The sequence below is a fragment of the Taeniopygia guttata genome, chromosome 1 (assembly GCF_048771995.1).
Source record: "Taeniopygia guttata chromosome 1, bTaeGut7.mat, whole genome shotgun sequence".
Lineage (NCBI taxonomy): Eukaryota > Metazoa > Chordata > Aves > Passeriformes > Estrildidae > Taeniopygia > Taeniopygia guttata.
Genome location: NC_133024.1, coordinates 95,841,647 through 95,856,790, shown reverse-complemented (window position 1 = coordinate 95,856,790; position 15,144 = coordinate 95,841,647). Strand labels below are relative to the sequence as shown.

Below are 15,144 nucleotides of genomic sequence, written 5' to 3'. Positions count from 1 at the left end.
ATATTAGATGACTGCATCCCTGTGAGTTCATAACAATAGTGGTTTGGGTCTTCCCTAAGAGATGACAGTGGCTGCTATGGACCCCTATTTTCTCTTCCTACAAAAGTAATACCTTAAACTATTAAATACTGCAGTTCAGAAGAACATGGTACAGCTCTTCTAAAAAGGGAGATGAAACAACCTGAATTCACTGGAAGCACTCAGTAATCTCAGAGGGGAAAAACAGAGCTCAAAGATGAAAGCGGTTCACAAACTATCATAATCAATTCAACACTCAAACCCCACCCCACCCCCCCGGTTTTTCAAAGTACTGTTAATTTACATTTTACAACTGTGTGGTAAAAAAGAACAGCTAAGAAAATACTGTAGCAATACACTCAGGAGAAAAAAAAAATTAATCAAACATCTTTGTTTTTGCTTGCTTGTTTTTAAAAACCCAATTGCTGCTACAATATTCAAACCCTTTTTCATTCTAGAGTCAGTGCATTTAAAAAAACTTGTATTTCTGAGGAAAATAATTAGGGAAGCTGTAAATGGTAGAAATTCAAAGTTTATTTCAAGTTTGTTTTTTGGGGGGGTTTTTTAGGGTTTTTTTGTTTGTTTGTTTGTTTTGTTTTTCAAAACTACTGAAGGGGAGGGAGGCCAGAGGTACCCTGTAATGTAGGACAGTCTCTAAACTAGAGAAAGCACCCATGGACTCCACAGCTGTCTCTCAGCTTGGGTTCCTGAAAATCTCATGCCCACAAATGCAGAAGGGCCACTCCTGTGTTCAGCCCCATCACACTGACTTTGGCAGCACGAAGGCCACCATAGCACACAGGTCCGAGTAGCACAAATAAACAGCTGCCAGTTATTTAATCCAAACATAAATTTTAAAATAGAGTATTAAATATGACCATAAGGAAGACCTCCGATTTGTTTACTATTCATGTTCTAGAATATACCCTGAATTAGGTAGATTTGCTGGCCATTTGCAGATTGCTAGATTTTAAAAATAGAAAGCTAAATGCCTTTAGGGCAGCTGAAAAATCATAAAACCAATCCATGCCATAAGGCCAGTTCCTTTTGAGCACAAGAATGCCTTGTAAAAAAGGAGTACATGGAAATATTCTTTCCCATAAGGCAGCCATTCATTATGATGCAGTGGTGGTTCACAACACAGGAATTAAATGCCCAAATGAGGGATTTTAATCAGTTAGTTTTTTGAATGCAGAAGGCATATCAAGCCTCTGCATTTCACAAAACCTGCTGTAATGCACTAAAACAGCCAAATACCACATCTGAAATAGTGTGTCAGAATAGGCTCCAGCTGAAAAAAAAGTTACTGCAGCTGGTGCCCAGGCACGTGACTTTCACGGATTCCATGATCATAAAGCAAGAATTGTGCTGCACAAACACTGCTAAAATGCTGGCGTAGGAGTATTATTCATAGGCTTTTGTGACTCGGCTTCGGCACTGGTGGATGGAAATCATTCCACTCGCCCAGAGGCGCTGCCCCGCTCCCGGCTGACGATGCCCGCCCCACCCGTGCGCGCACTCGCACCCCTGTGGGCTGCTCCTTTGGGAATCGCTACCCTAAGTACAAAGGGCTGCCAAAAACTAGAGAAATAGGGGGTGGTCTCTTCAGCTAAGCCATAAGCAATGCAAAATACAATTATTTTTGTATTTCTGTATTTTTCTATTTTGTACATTGCAAAAGGCACAAATAAGTACTAATTTTTTACAAGGTTTTATGGTCACAGCTAGAGCGCATGTTTGCTACAGTTCATCATTTCCTCTTCCCTTGAGAGATTAAAACCACTTACAGAACTGAGGAAAGCCTACAGAGGTTCTTTTTTCCTATGCACGGGTTCCCTCTGTTATGAAACCCAGGGCTCTCAGACCTGGCAACAGCAGCATGTGCACAACCTCAGCTCTGCTCTGGCAGCTGCAGAACCAGCGACTGCTGAAATCACTGCCTACACCCATCGGGCCAGGACCAGGACAACCCTCAGCAGGCTAGACATTTAAAGGATTTTAACTACACTGTGCATATTGGCACACCTTTGAAAAGGGTTTGGAAACATTGTATATTAATTAAGACATGAATTTACAGAGAAAATCACAGCTCTTCAAGCAGTAAAACAAATTTTAGTGTCTTCTATTAATGTACTGTATTCTGTAAAGCCAGAAGAAAAGCAAAGTCCGATTTACAGCACTACTATGCTTCAGCAGCATGCTGTCTTTGCCAGGGATAATACTGGCAATCTCTTTTGGGAAGCCCCAGGACCCCCATCTACCCCCCAAAAAACCCATAACTATCACACAAATAATTCATGCACACAAATAAGAATCAACTGCCATTGAAGAAAATATAATATACTCAGCATGCAACAATTTCTTTAAGTTCACACTAGAGACCACAAAAATGTCAGTCACAACATTAATTCTATTATACACATTGAAGTATTTGGGGAGAAGGAAGGAAATAAGGGAAGAAGGCACTGCAGAAACTCTGAAATCATCACAGCAGAACTTGCAGTTTGAGTCAGGAAAAGATCAGATCAGAGAAATTTGTCAAAAAGATTGGTCAAAATCATCTTTTAGAGAGAGAAATTAAGAAGCACTATACTTACCTTACAGTGCAGCTCCTTTCATCCAGTTTGTTAATGTTAGAGAAAATACACTCCCCATCTTCCTTTAAATCCTCTGCTTGCCTCCTTACTCCAACTGATACTTCCTAAAAGAGGTTTGTAGTACAAGTAAGAAACCAAGTCATCATGTTTCAAATTCCCAAAAAATCTATGATTATGGAGCCTTCAATTTGTGGGTTTGCTCTGTTCAAATATACATGAAGTCAACAGCATAGCATGTTTTAAGCTTGTTCGGTGTTAAGCAGTACAGTGTGCTCTGTGACCTCCTGCGCTGCACTCCCGACTTGGCTGTGTTCGCCTTGCTGTTCTGCTTTCCTGATCCACAGAAAAGTTTAACGTTTATATAAATGTTTGCAACTTCCATTTGGCAAAAACAAACAAACATAAAAAAGAGGCACAGAAGTTGCAGAAGAGTTGTTCACATTTTAGGAGAATCAAGTATGCATCAGGTTGTGAATCCCTGTGTGAGTACTTCAGTTTCTCAGTAAAACACCAACAGTGCTGTTCCAGAATGTTATTATCTCCATATCTTCAAACAACCCCGCCCAAAGCATAGCTTTGCATTACAAACACTGAACCTACAGGAAATTTAATTGTGTATTAGCACTGGAATAATCTGAATCATATATGTAAAACAACATCTTTATTTACTTCAGTCTGTAGTAAGCATCTTCAATGCACTTATCACCATATTTTCCAGGTGCCTAAACAGGTGTCTGCTTTTTGCCCCAGGAGGCCTATACTGAACTTAAGAGTACTGACTAATAAACCAGAAATGCATACAGGGAATAGATCATACGATTTTTTTCCTGCTAGGTAGGCAATTATTTAATAATTCCGTGAATATAATTTTCAAAGTATGTTCCAGGTGAATATTTTCAGTACTTCAAATCTCTATCCTAGTAAATTATCCGCATAGTTAAGTCTGCACATAGAGTTCAAAAATAACTTTTGCCAAACTTAAAGACAGAAAAAACTTATGGAAAGACAGTCCACAACTTTAGAGATCAACATTTTTGTTTCTTTTTGAGCTATTCTCATTCTACTCCATGTCTACACACACACACACAGAGGTGACCTGTGCATGTATGTATGCAATGTTTTTATCAAGAGGGGAAAAATCAAGAAAAGGTAATAACAACTGCTTTGCTTCAATTCTATTCTTGCAGAAGGTGAAGTTCAACACAGGTTGAACACACTGTGACTCCGTATACATATCAGGCAATCTCATAGTAGCTTGAACAACATCTTTTAACAGAGAACTAAAGAGATTTGGTTTCTCTGTTTACTTCCAGTGCCACCTGCCAACCATTGCCTAGCCCTGCTTGGTTAAAAATTAATGTAATATTTACTTGTAAGTTGAACAGACTTTTGGCATCTCTCTAAGGAATAAATGTATGCATCTTAAATCAAGCAAATTGACATAAAACAAAATGTTAAGCAGTTTCATTGTTGCTGTGGCTTTAACATTAACAGGCGTATTTGTAATCTCTAAACTCTATTACGCAGAACTTTTGTCCTATATACTTTTGCATTATCAAGTTTAGAAGAAAAGAGGAAATCCAAGGAAATTATTAGACCATTAAAAAATTAGAGAAAAGTATGTATTATTTACATGTGGAACACTTTTCTTCATAGGTTCAGAGAAATCAAACAGGGAATACAGCCATACCAATGAAAAAATAAGTCTGAGTGAAAATTTGAACGTTTAAAATCTCTATTGTAAAAAAGAGGATATTAGCAAATCAACCATTTTTTTTTTCCATCTCACTACAACACACAAGAAATTCCTTTAATCCAATTGCTCTTGTGCAGCACAAACTTTGATCTTCTTCATTTTATTTAAGAGAGCTACCTATAACATTTACTCCTTTACTGACAAAAGGCAAACACCATATTAGTGTTACTAAATTGGAAATTTTCATTAAAATTCTCTTTTCCCTTCCACTCCTCTAATGTCCTCCAACACACTGGGCAACTTAAAGCATAATGCAAAAGACACTTGTACCTGTTTGTAGAAATCAGTGGAAGGGGATGATCTAGACCTCTCATGGGTGTATTGGGATTTCCCATGCTGTTCATGGCCTGTATCGAGGATATTATCAGCTGAATGGTACCTTCCTGAGCCCCTTGGCTCTACTGGCTTCCATGGCTCCTTCCACGAGGCCTCATACTCTGCAAAGGTTCCCAGGCGCAGCGGCCGTGCAGATTTCCCAATCCTCTCAGCAGCCCTACTGCTGCTGCTATGGTGGACACTATCTTTTGAGGCATGAGCAGTTTCAGGTCCAACAGAGGCTACTCGACCTCTTCTCTCATACCACAGCTCCTCCCTCTCTTGTGCTTTCCTCTCTGTCCTCTCAGGTTGTCCCTCTGCTAGACCATGGGGACCTGGTTTCTGTGATGATTTTCTAAACGCAGGCTTACTTGTTTCTTCAAAAAATTTCCACCTGTCTGCAAATGACCCCAGGGCTTCTTCTGATATCTTTGGACGGCAATGAGCATGGCATTCATCCTCTGCTATGCCCACCTCATTCATCTTCTCTGGTTCTGAGTATGACTTCAGTTTTTGCTCTGTTGTGAACCTCTTCCTGGCTCCAATCCGAGAAACGTGATGAGTGCCACTCCCTGTAGGATTTGGTTTGGCTTGTGTAGTCTCAAGGAGTCCAGAGACATCTTCAGAAACCAAAGCCAATAATGAAGAGTTGTGACTACCAGTTTTTCGCTCAGGGGACCTGGGGAGATATTCAGCGGGGCTGGGCTCTAAGTCCCGACGTTTGAAGGACGTCGCGCTCAGAACTCTGGCCTGGGCTTCCTTGAGGTGATCTTTGTAGGTGCTGGTAAAGTTTGTATCGGGGGAGGTGGTGACATTCTCTGTTGAATCTGGTTTCCAGGTCTCACTGCACTCCTCTGTTTCAGATGACCCTGCTAGTGTAGCAGTACTTCTACTTTTCTGCAGCTTTGCTCGTCTCATTTGGATCTCATTTCTGAGGGTTGTTGCAAAACGATCACTCCTTCGTGCCTGTTTAGACAGGTGAGTGTCAAATGAGGTCTGTTGTTCTGGTACCACTTCTGGGTTGTTGTCAGACTGTTTTTTCCCTTCCTGAGCTAAAGAGTGCAACATTGGCGTCTTCTGAGGAGAAATCTTGCTACTCTCATCTTTCCCCCACCTAAAATCTTTCTGAGCAGATCTGTTTTCAGCCGTAAGGACACAGTCCTTTACATACTCCTGCTGACCATGCCTAGTTTCACTTGCCTCAGAGCTGTTCCCACAGGTTTGCTTTTGTCCAGATTTTTCAGTATGATTAGGTTTTTTAGATTCTTCTACTGCAGCACATCTAACATCTTCCTCTCTGTCCACTGGGTAATGACTACTGTTCTCACACCTCGTCAGTGAAGATTCAATAGATTGTTGAGGTAGATAATATATTGGGTTTGGGGCCATTGTAGTAACTGCAGAATTTTCATGAGGTCCAAGTGACAAATCAGTTCCCACTGCAGGTTCCCAGCTGTCATTCTTGAGCTGTAGTGGCTTTGAGCTTCCCTGAGCAGGCTGTTTTGCTGTCACACAATAATATCGACTTTGTCCAGTGTTGTCCACCTTCTGTTCAGCAGAACTGTTCAAAGAGGAAGTGTAGAGCAGACTGGCTTGGTTTGGACTGTAGCCATGAAAATGATCTGTAGTTAACTCCTGAATGCCACTGTAGGACAGATAATGTTGCTGATCTTTAGGTGCAGCTAAGATTCTTGCACTGTGATAAAAGGTGCTCTCATCACTGTACTGGTGCTGGTGGTGGTGAGAGTAAGCAGACTGTGCGAACCTAACGTCGGTGCTGGACAAGGACGGCTGCAGTTTGCTCACAGTTCCTGCATTACTACTGTACCTTTCACCAGCTGAAGAAAAATTGTGTTCTGAACTGAGATCGGATTTGTAATTTGAGCTGCTGATCCTCCTGTCACATGCTCTGGATGGCCGTCGCTGCTCTGCAGTTTCCAAGCTCCAGTCACTCCTGGGCTGAGATCGGTTCAGGGCTGTAAAGTGCTGTGTGCTGGCACCCTCTGAGAACACAGGGCCATGGGCTTTCTCATGGCCCTTGGTGGCAGCAAAGCTGTCACTACGAAGAGGTGGGGGTGGGGGGGGAGGAGATGAAGACTTCTTCTTATCAGGAATGTACCAGACGGGCCCAAAACTGGATCTTCCTGAGCTAGTGAGCTTGCCATCTGAGTGTTCCTCTGTTCTAGGACCTTTGTTCTCGTATTGGATAGGAGCTGGCAAATACCCAGGTTTGTCCTCTGTTCCACTGCTGTCATTCAAAAACTGGCCAGACTTGCTTCCATGCTTAGCAGTCTCCCAGGGCCCCACTTTGTAAAGCATGTTCTCTGTTGAAGAAGTGTCTGCACTGGACAGAGTGTGGTCAGGGGTGCTAGAACTCGTGGAGAAAGACCCATAGGCTGAATCCCGCTTACTTTGGCTCCCTAGATGATCAATGCTGCTATTAGACCTTGCAGAAGAAAGTCTTCCATACTGGGCTACTTGGGGAGTGTGGTCCCAGCTGTCCATACTTCCCAAAGAGCTGAATTGGTCAGAAGTGCGATAGAGACTTGACTGATCCCATGAGTTTGAAAGGTCATGAGAAGAACAACTACTGAAGGAAACAAAAAAAACCCGTGTCAGAATAAATATCAAAAATATCACAACATAATTATAACCACCCATTTTAATAATATTGGTTAAAATCCATCTGCACAGCAGTCAAAGACAAACACTATAACAAAACTGAAAGTTTGAACACTAAGTCAGGGCTCCAACTTTATACTCCACAACTGATTCAAAGCTTGAAACCTTAGTAACTAACTCAGCTTCCCTATGTAAGTTTGCCAGTAAGTAATAATGCATTTATCTCCTTAAGGGTCCCTTCTCCCCCAGCAAATTGCTGATTCTGCTGACGTTGTTTATAGAAAAATTTAGTTTGAGTTCCACTAGCTCCCACTTTCCCAGGACAAACACCAACTTATTTTTCAGCTTATTTTCCAGGCACCTTGAGTCTTCCAGCTATTAAACTCACATACTTCCTCTCTTCATCTCTGAAATATGACTCTAAACTTCTTCAGCCTCTGATGTTATTCCCTTGTCAATAAGTTACTCCAATAAAGTTATTAACCACATCTGCCTATTTGTTTGATGTTTTAACTTTTAAGCAGAGATGCACTAAATGCATTTGTCTCAAATACCACCTGCACATGCACCTTAGTAGTGTGGTTTCAAACCACTCTCAAGTAGACACTCTTAAAACAACATTCCATTCCACCCAGTTCCACAACATTGGCAGGAAAACTTCGGGAGGAGATGCCAAAGCAACATAAGCTCTGCATGGCCAAACAATCTTCTGACTCTCCTTCAAGAATCCTTACTGCCCCAATTTCTCCCTACCACTCTTTCCTTTATAAAAACCTCATCTTTGACACTGTACTTTCTTCAGGTCTTTTGCTAAGGACACTATTCCAAAATCATGCTGCTTCTGTTGCCTTCCTATCCCCATGAGTTTTGTTTCCCTTATTTTCATTTATTTTCTCTCTCACAGTACCACCTCCTGTCAATCCAACACACTGATGCTGAGATGACAATCCTGCCAATTATTCTCATCACATCTCCCTGTTTGAACTTCACTGGCAGCTCCTCCTGCTTTTACATACAAAATTCAAATCCTTGCCTTTGCATGCAAAGCCCCTTGGTAGAAATCCCAGAATTATTCCACTTCCCTGTAGCTATAATTATATATGAAGCATCTATCAAATCTTGTGTTGTAAAGAGAGCTGTGAAACTTAGCAATGAAATTTGATTAGTCCACATAAAAAATACAAAGAGTGATACAGGTCTTTTCTTCTGTCAAAAATATTGCAAATGTCAACTCAACAGTTCTTTTGAATTCAGTACTAACAGAATTGGTTTTCTTCCCCTCTACTACAGCCTTTTAAACTTCTTTTCTTATACAATATGGTCAAAAGCAATTTATATTAAATAAATATTGCTTTATGCTTATTTTCTAAAAGCATTTTGTTAACAAGATACACTAACAATGACCTCATCATGTGGGGTTTTGTTCTCTCATTCATTTACTTTTAGCATTTAAAACACCTTGCTGAATCCTTAAAAAGGTCTTAATTGTAATCTTAAGCTGATACTATGCCACATGTAAAAAGTATTGTGGTCATTACCAGGATTTTTTTGTCAAAGAATAACATAAGCCAGATATTATTACTAAGAATTGCTGATATTCCCACTCCCCTGAGCACTATGGAGATCATAGAACCATTAAGTTTGGAAAAGACCTTTAAGTTCATAAAATCCAAACAGATACTTGATATTAATTAAAATAAAGATGCCACTTGTGCAGGAAAGCCTCAGTTTACAGGTAAATCTGCTGGTATCAACTGTGAAGCAGAGATAACATCAAAGGAGGTCAAAGCCCTGCTAGAAAATGCCTAATGGAAACTCAGCAGAAGCAGCGAGCACTTTAAAGGAGGACAGGAAGGCATGTTCCTGCAAAGCATGGCCTCCTGTGGTCCTAAACTGTAGGGCAATCCTCCTGTGAACCCTGACACGGAAGACAGTGAAGAAGCCAGTTCTGCCTGAGCCTGACTGGCATCCCAGGATATCCTTCTCTCAATGGCTGTTTCAGAGCAGACTCATAGAAGCACCAACACTGCTGGTCAAAGTCTGGTAGGTGAAGTCCAGGAATAATCTACAAACACCATCCCTTGGCCACATTGGCCAGTAAACACCCTTCCCAACCCTGGGGCGTGAGCTTCTGCTCCTGGACCCTTACAGAAATGGTCTCCTCTCAGCAACTGCATGGGATTACAAATCAGATGCACCTGACGCTAACTGCCCCAAAACCTCAGTTTAGGTAGCCTTCTCAAAGCACACTTGTCCCACAGCCATACCTGTAATACCAGAAGGAAGCAGCAGAGGTGGTTGAGTTCATCTGTACAACTAGGGGCACAGAAAAAAAACCCAAAGGCTCCTTGGTTATAGTATACCCTACCGCAAGAAAATGCAGGATTTAAACTTTCAGCAACTTAAAATAGCTCAGTTACACTCCTCCCAGAAAAGTGCACTCAACCTTAGTTTTGGATGGGCCATGAAAAATGTTTGCACCATGTTATTAAGGTGCAACTTCTGTGAAAACGACAGAAAACTCAGAGAGGGAAAGGAAGGCACCAAAATCTTTACAAGTTCCAGCTCTCTAGCCTTGCATGAGAGGTATCTAGACCTAGCCTAGTGCTCCCAGAGATAACTTACAATTTTTGCATTAAAGTCACATGATAAAAACCCCATACATATAGTGCTGGATGTGGAGGGCTGGATTCCAGGACCACCCTCTCTCCTATATACTGGTACAGCCCCTTCTGATCTGTCTTCCCCCTAGCTTCATCCACCTTTTCAAATGCTCAAATTCATCAGCTGGCAAAACAAAAGCCCCAGCAAAACCAACGGAGCAAAAAAACCTAAAGCAGATCAAACTGCCCATACCTTAGCCTAGCAGTAGACAGGATGGACAGTCTTCATGGGGCTGTTTTTGCCAGCTGTGCCCCACTCCACCAACACAAAAATGTGGCCCCCCCCCCAACAACACTCCCCCCCAAAAAACACTCTCCATGCTTTACAAGTGATTTAGTGAATTTTCACACTCTGAGAGAATTCAGGTAGGCACATTCAAAAGAGATTTTAGGCTTTGAATACCAATCTCAGATGCTTAGCTCAAGGAAGGATATGAAATTCCAGAAATAGCCCAGGGATGGGATGCCTGGGCTAGAAATATCCCCTCCTCAGGGGGGGTATTTCAGGATATTGCCATTATCTCCTTGCATACTGCTGCTTTCAGCTACTGATTGCTGTGCTTTCCGATCAGCTAAGCCTTTTGTGAAATGCACTTGTAAAGTGGGGAATCTCTGAGGCTGCTCACCTCTTTTTGCAGATTAGCAAGTCCAAAGAACCCCACCCTGCAACTGAGATCCCCCAAAGTATCAAAACCTTGGGCTGCCACTATGGGAATGCTGGGTGTCCACCAGCAGTAGCATGGTAAAAGCACCTCTGCCACTGAAATGGTCTTGGACAACAGACACTGACAAATCTCCCAAATATATTGTCTTTTAAGTGGGCAGCACAGGTAGCCAAGGGGTTCAGGATGGCAGTGACCTGGGAACTGTGGTATGAGACTGTGCTAAGGCCACTACATCTTTCAGCAGCATGTGAGAAAGAATCTCTTGATTTCATTAGTATTAGGATCTGCCAGCAGTTGTGGTTATTTCTGGTATATGGGAGAGGAGTGCTCTATTCCCATCCCCTCTTCCTTTACACCCACAATTTCCTGACCAAACCCCATTTTGAACTGTCATGGAACCATTTTTTTTCTCTTTTCTAAGTATTGGAACACACCCAGCTCCTATCAAAACACGCCCTGAGACACATCTTGTAGTATTGTACTTTCACAAGGTAAAAGGACAACCACCAGGAAGAACAGAAAGCATATAATGATTTACAGCTTAGCATAGAAGACTCATTAATAGCAGAAATACTCTTTAGCTATAGTATTGCAATGAGGAACCCTGTAGAAGGTTTTAGAAATTTCTGAATTTTGTTTCTATGTACAAGCACATTTACTATCTTAAAATCTATAAATCTAAACCAATCAATCTACATAATATTTAAATACAAACTTTAAATCAGTGTAAACCAGCATAAATTGTAATCAAAGTTTCTAAAACTTCTACTACTAAAGTATTACAAAAAACATTTTAAAAAAACCTTTTCTGTCAATTTTATTCAAGAGGAGACAGCAACTTATCTTAAAAACAGCAGGGAGCTCCCTAAGAAAACAGTGTAAAAACATTGTAAATGTTCATCTAACTGTAAAAATTAGATGAAAAAATAAAATAAAATATTCCAGTATTAATGTTCTTTTCTTTTGACTACCACAAAACATTAACTTCAAGAAGTAATGATTCAGCAGAGAATGTACAGCACTAAGTACAGAAAACCAAAGTCTACTTCCCAAACCGGGACTGCACACCATACTATTTTTCTGTAATGCTCAGTGTAACTGTCGCCCAAATGGAAACTGAGAAGGAAAATGTAACAAAGAACAAAAAAACAACACCCCCTCCCTCCCAAAAACCAAGAAAATCGTTCATGAAGATGATAAATAATGCCACCTAGGAGCTGGAAACAAACAAGAACCTGCAACCAGACACAAACAGGCATTACCTAAAGGTTTAGAGTTCTGCAGCTAAAACTGCGTGGGTGTCAGCCTTTCTCCATTAGTGTTGAATGTGACCTAACAAATATTAAAGTGCTTTAAACAGTGACTGAAGATCATCGGTTTTATTACCTCTCTAGACAAGCAAGATCACAGATGTAGGGAAGGATTACAGAAAGACAGTTTAACTAATTAAACCAATAATACCTTAAAGGACAACAGTAAAGCATTCTGTACCCTCTCTTTAGAAAAAGCCTTTTTAATTGTTTGAAACAGTATTTTTATTTTCTTCTCCTTTTCCTATTTCACTTTATGACTGTTAATTTTGATGGTTACTTTGCCTTGGGATTTTACCAGCAGGCATTGAAAGGAAATGCAGAGCAAGAAGCATAACCTTGTGACTGCCTTTAAAGCTAGTTTCTTACCTTTCAATCACATGCACATATCACAGACTGTTTCAGAAATCCACTCATCCACACGTCAAACTTCCCCAACTCCCCCTTCATGCGCTGCAAGGACAGGCATCTAAAGAAGCGTAACACCACGACTCTGCGCTGGTTGTTTTTTATAAAAATAACCCTCAGCAACATGAGCTGTGTTATTGTAGCCTTGCTGTTAGGAGCTGAATGCGTGTAACTTAAGCAGAGACTCACCTTGCATGGTAGCTGGAGTGCCAGGAGGCGCAGGCATGAGAGGGAAGGTGTGACGTGGCCGCCTCAGGTTGACTTTCGGTAAATTTGGTTGCGTGCCAGGAGTGCGGCCTGCAGGCTAGGTCATTCCTTCTGAAAACAACAGAGGCAGAGGGTGCTACTTTAATGCAAACAGTTCAATAAGGTGATATGCAGCAAAAAATCTATCAGGGCAGCAGTTTCACAGATAGGACAGAGGCATAATGACTTTAAATGACAGCAAAACTTTCTACATGCATGCATGCCAGTTTTGAAAAGACATCACCATTTCTTTAAAATGCCTGAGATGCAGTGAAATGCCAAATTTTTTTTTAACAGGTGGTGAGGTGAGTGTTTTTACAAGGAACAGAGACTGATAAATTTTAAAGTGCCTGACACATATCCAGACATTTAATAGTTAAAGCTAATATTAGACTTAGAACTCTTTTACAACTTGACAACAGTAGGGCTTTGGTAAGATTTTACTGTAGGTAGGTGTATATGGAAGGAGCTAGGAAGAAACGAGTTAATGAAAGGAAGGATTAAAGCCATGTATATTGTTTCATACAAGTTAGTGCTACAAATAATCATATTAATTCCAGGCAAGTTCTGCTTCAGCTTTTGAAATGTTTGGCATCCCAGATACGCAGGGAGGTTTTGTTTGTTTTGGTGTTTTCTGGGATTGTTTTTTAAAGAATACAGCTCAGTATCAGTTCAGGGAATCATGTAAGTCCCCAGTATCTACTTGAATATCACCTCCAAATGTTCCTGCTCACCTAACAGAGGAGATCCATTCTAAGTACCAACAGTAGGTTGTTGTTAGAGCTTTGCACCTTAAAAACTGCTTTGAAAAGTTGCTCCATACTTGTCTACCCCCTTCCTTCTGCTCAGGAATTAGTAACTACAGCTTGCACTGCTTTCTGAGGACTTGCTGTTTGTTACACCTCTCAGCACTCATGGATTAAGTGCATTCTTTTTTCCCTAAGGTTAAATAAGCCTTCTGGGTGGAATCCAGCTACTTCTGTTTCAGCGAGCAGATGCCAATTACAGGCCATTTATTTAGACCCTCTCATTTGGGAATGAAGCAGGACCTTTCTTGAAAGTAATTCTCCTGCCCTTCTTCTTGACTTGTTCTGAAGGAAGTGTAATTTAAAATTGAGATGCAGTATGAGGTTTGACAAATCCCCTCTCTTGAAGTCCAAGTCTGAAATAAAGGTTTATAGGACCACATTTTTAAGATTTTATAATGCACTTCTGTACATCAGAAATCAATTACTCCAAGATTAAGTAATTTGTCTGAGTTACAGAAGTAATTTCCTACACTGAAGAAGTGCTCCATATTTTCAATTTGAACTGTAAAAAGATACTTCTACATTTTTTTAACTCATTCCTCCTTTTTACAAATTTGTCTGTTATCAGTCTGCCACTGCATTTAGAGACCAAAACTAAAGCCAGTCTCTTCAAAACAGGTCAGCTGTGAGTACATGGCTTTTCACAGTACATTCAGGAAGGTCTGAAGAAATCAGTGATTGCCTTTCCAAACTCTGCATGCAGGATTACAAAAGGAGAATAACAATTCTACAGGGAAACTGTAATTTCACTACGAAGTGTAGCATCATTACTGTCATAAAAAAAGAAGTAATTGTTTCCATAAACAAAAACCTACTCTTCTCAGACTGACAAAAAAGAAAATGGTTAAGCAGAGCATCTCTAGTTGCTCATTCTTGGTAGACCATGACATTCAGAACCTAGAGAAGCCCCAGTATTCTCAGTGCAAACAAGTGCAAAAGATTCTACTCAGCCCTGCAATGACAGGCTCCAGACAATCCTTGCTTGCCCCAAGCATGTGTGCAGGTATGGAAAAAGTTATGATTCCACTGTTCAGCTGCACAGAACATCACATGCTCCTTTCCCCCACTGCTCACCTTTAACAGTACTGACAATAACTCAGCAAACCACAAATACCTGGTAAGGCAAATTCAGCAGATCTCGAGGCATCAATTCAGCTGAAAAGGTTTATCTTTTATGAGACAATTACTTTTCTATTATGTACTGCTAAGGAAACATAAGACTAGGAAACTAGCACAATACAAGAAGCGTTTGGAGCAAAAGGAAAAGAAGGTTGGGAAGAGGGCTTCTGTGACAGTTTGGGCTTGACAAACGGCAGGAGGAATCCAATCACTGGGAAGAAACAGAAGGGATGCACATGTAAAGTCAGTACTGTACCTCATGGAACTTGTCAAGATCTTGATAAGATAGTTCCTTGCTATATGAATGTCATTTTCAGAAGGCATTTTCTGTGCTACAATATCCACCACCACTTTCATCTTCCTGAGCAGCCAAGCAAGGGGAGGAACAGACTGGACTGAGTTGTGGCATAAGGCAAGTCAAGTGGACAAGAATTTACAAGTTCTGTTGAATTTTCTGTATTTGTGACCACAAAGGATTTTTGAGAGGGGTCTTTTTTTTTTTTGGATGTAATGGTCTGAACAGACTAAAAATACTGGTGGGATACCTAAAAGGTGGAATCTCATAGACATCACAAACACCTGCTTTTGTCGGGAAGTTTACAACATGACTAAAAAT

The 15,144-nt window shown here is 40.8% G+C and overlaps 1 protein-coding gene across 5 annotated transcripts in view; it reads right to left on the bottom strand.

Annotated features, from left to right (window-relative positions):
- SHROOM2 (shroom family member 2) overlaps positions 1-15,144 on the bottom strand; it is a 116,647-nt gene that overhangs the window by 32,541 nt on the left and 68,962 nt on the right. For 2 of the 5 annotated variants that reach the window (XM_030280579.4, XM_072933764.1), the window contains 3 exons: positions 12,544-12,672; positions 4,642-7,276; positions 2,616-2,719 (listed from right to left, as the gene is read on the bottom strand). In XM_030280579.4, the coding sequence (XP_030136439.4) occupies positions 2,616-2,719; positions 4,642-7,276; positions 12,544-12,672 (2,868 nt within the window). Of the gene's footprint in view, positions 1-2,615; positions 2,720-4,641; positions 7,277-12,315; positions 12,517-12,543; positions 12,673-15,144 lie in introns of those variants that run through there. The other 3 variants (XM_072933758.1, XM_030280587.4, XM_041718095.2) reach the window with 3 other exon arrangements.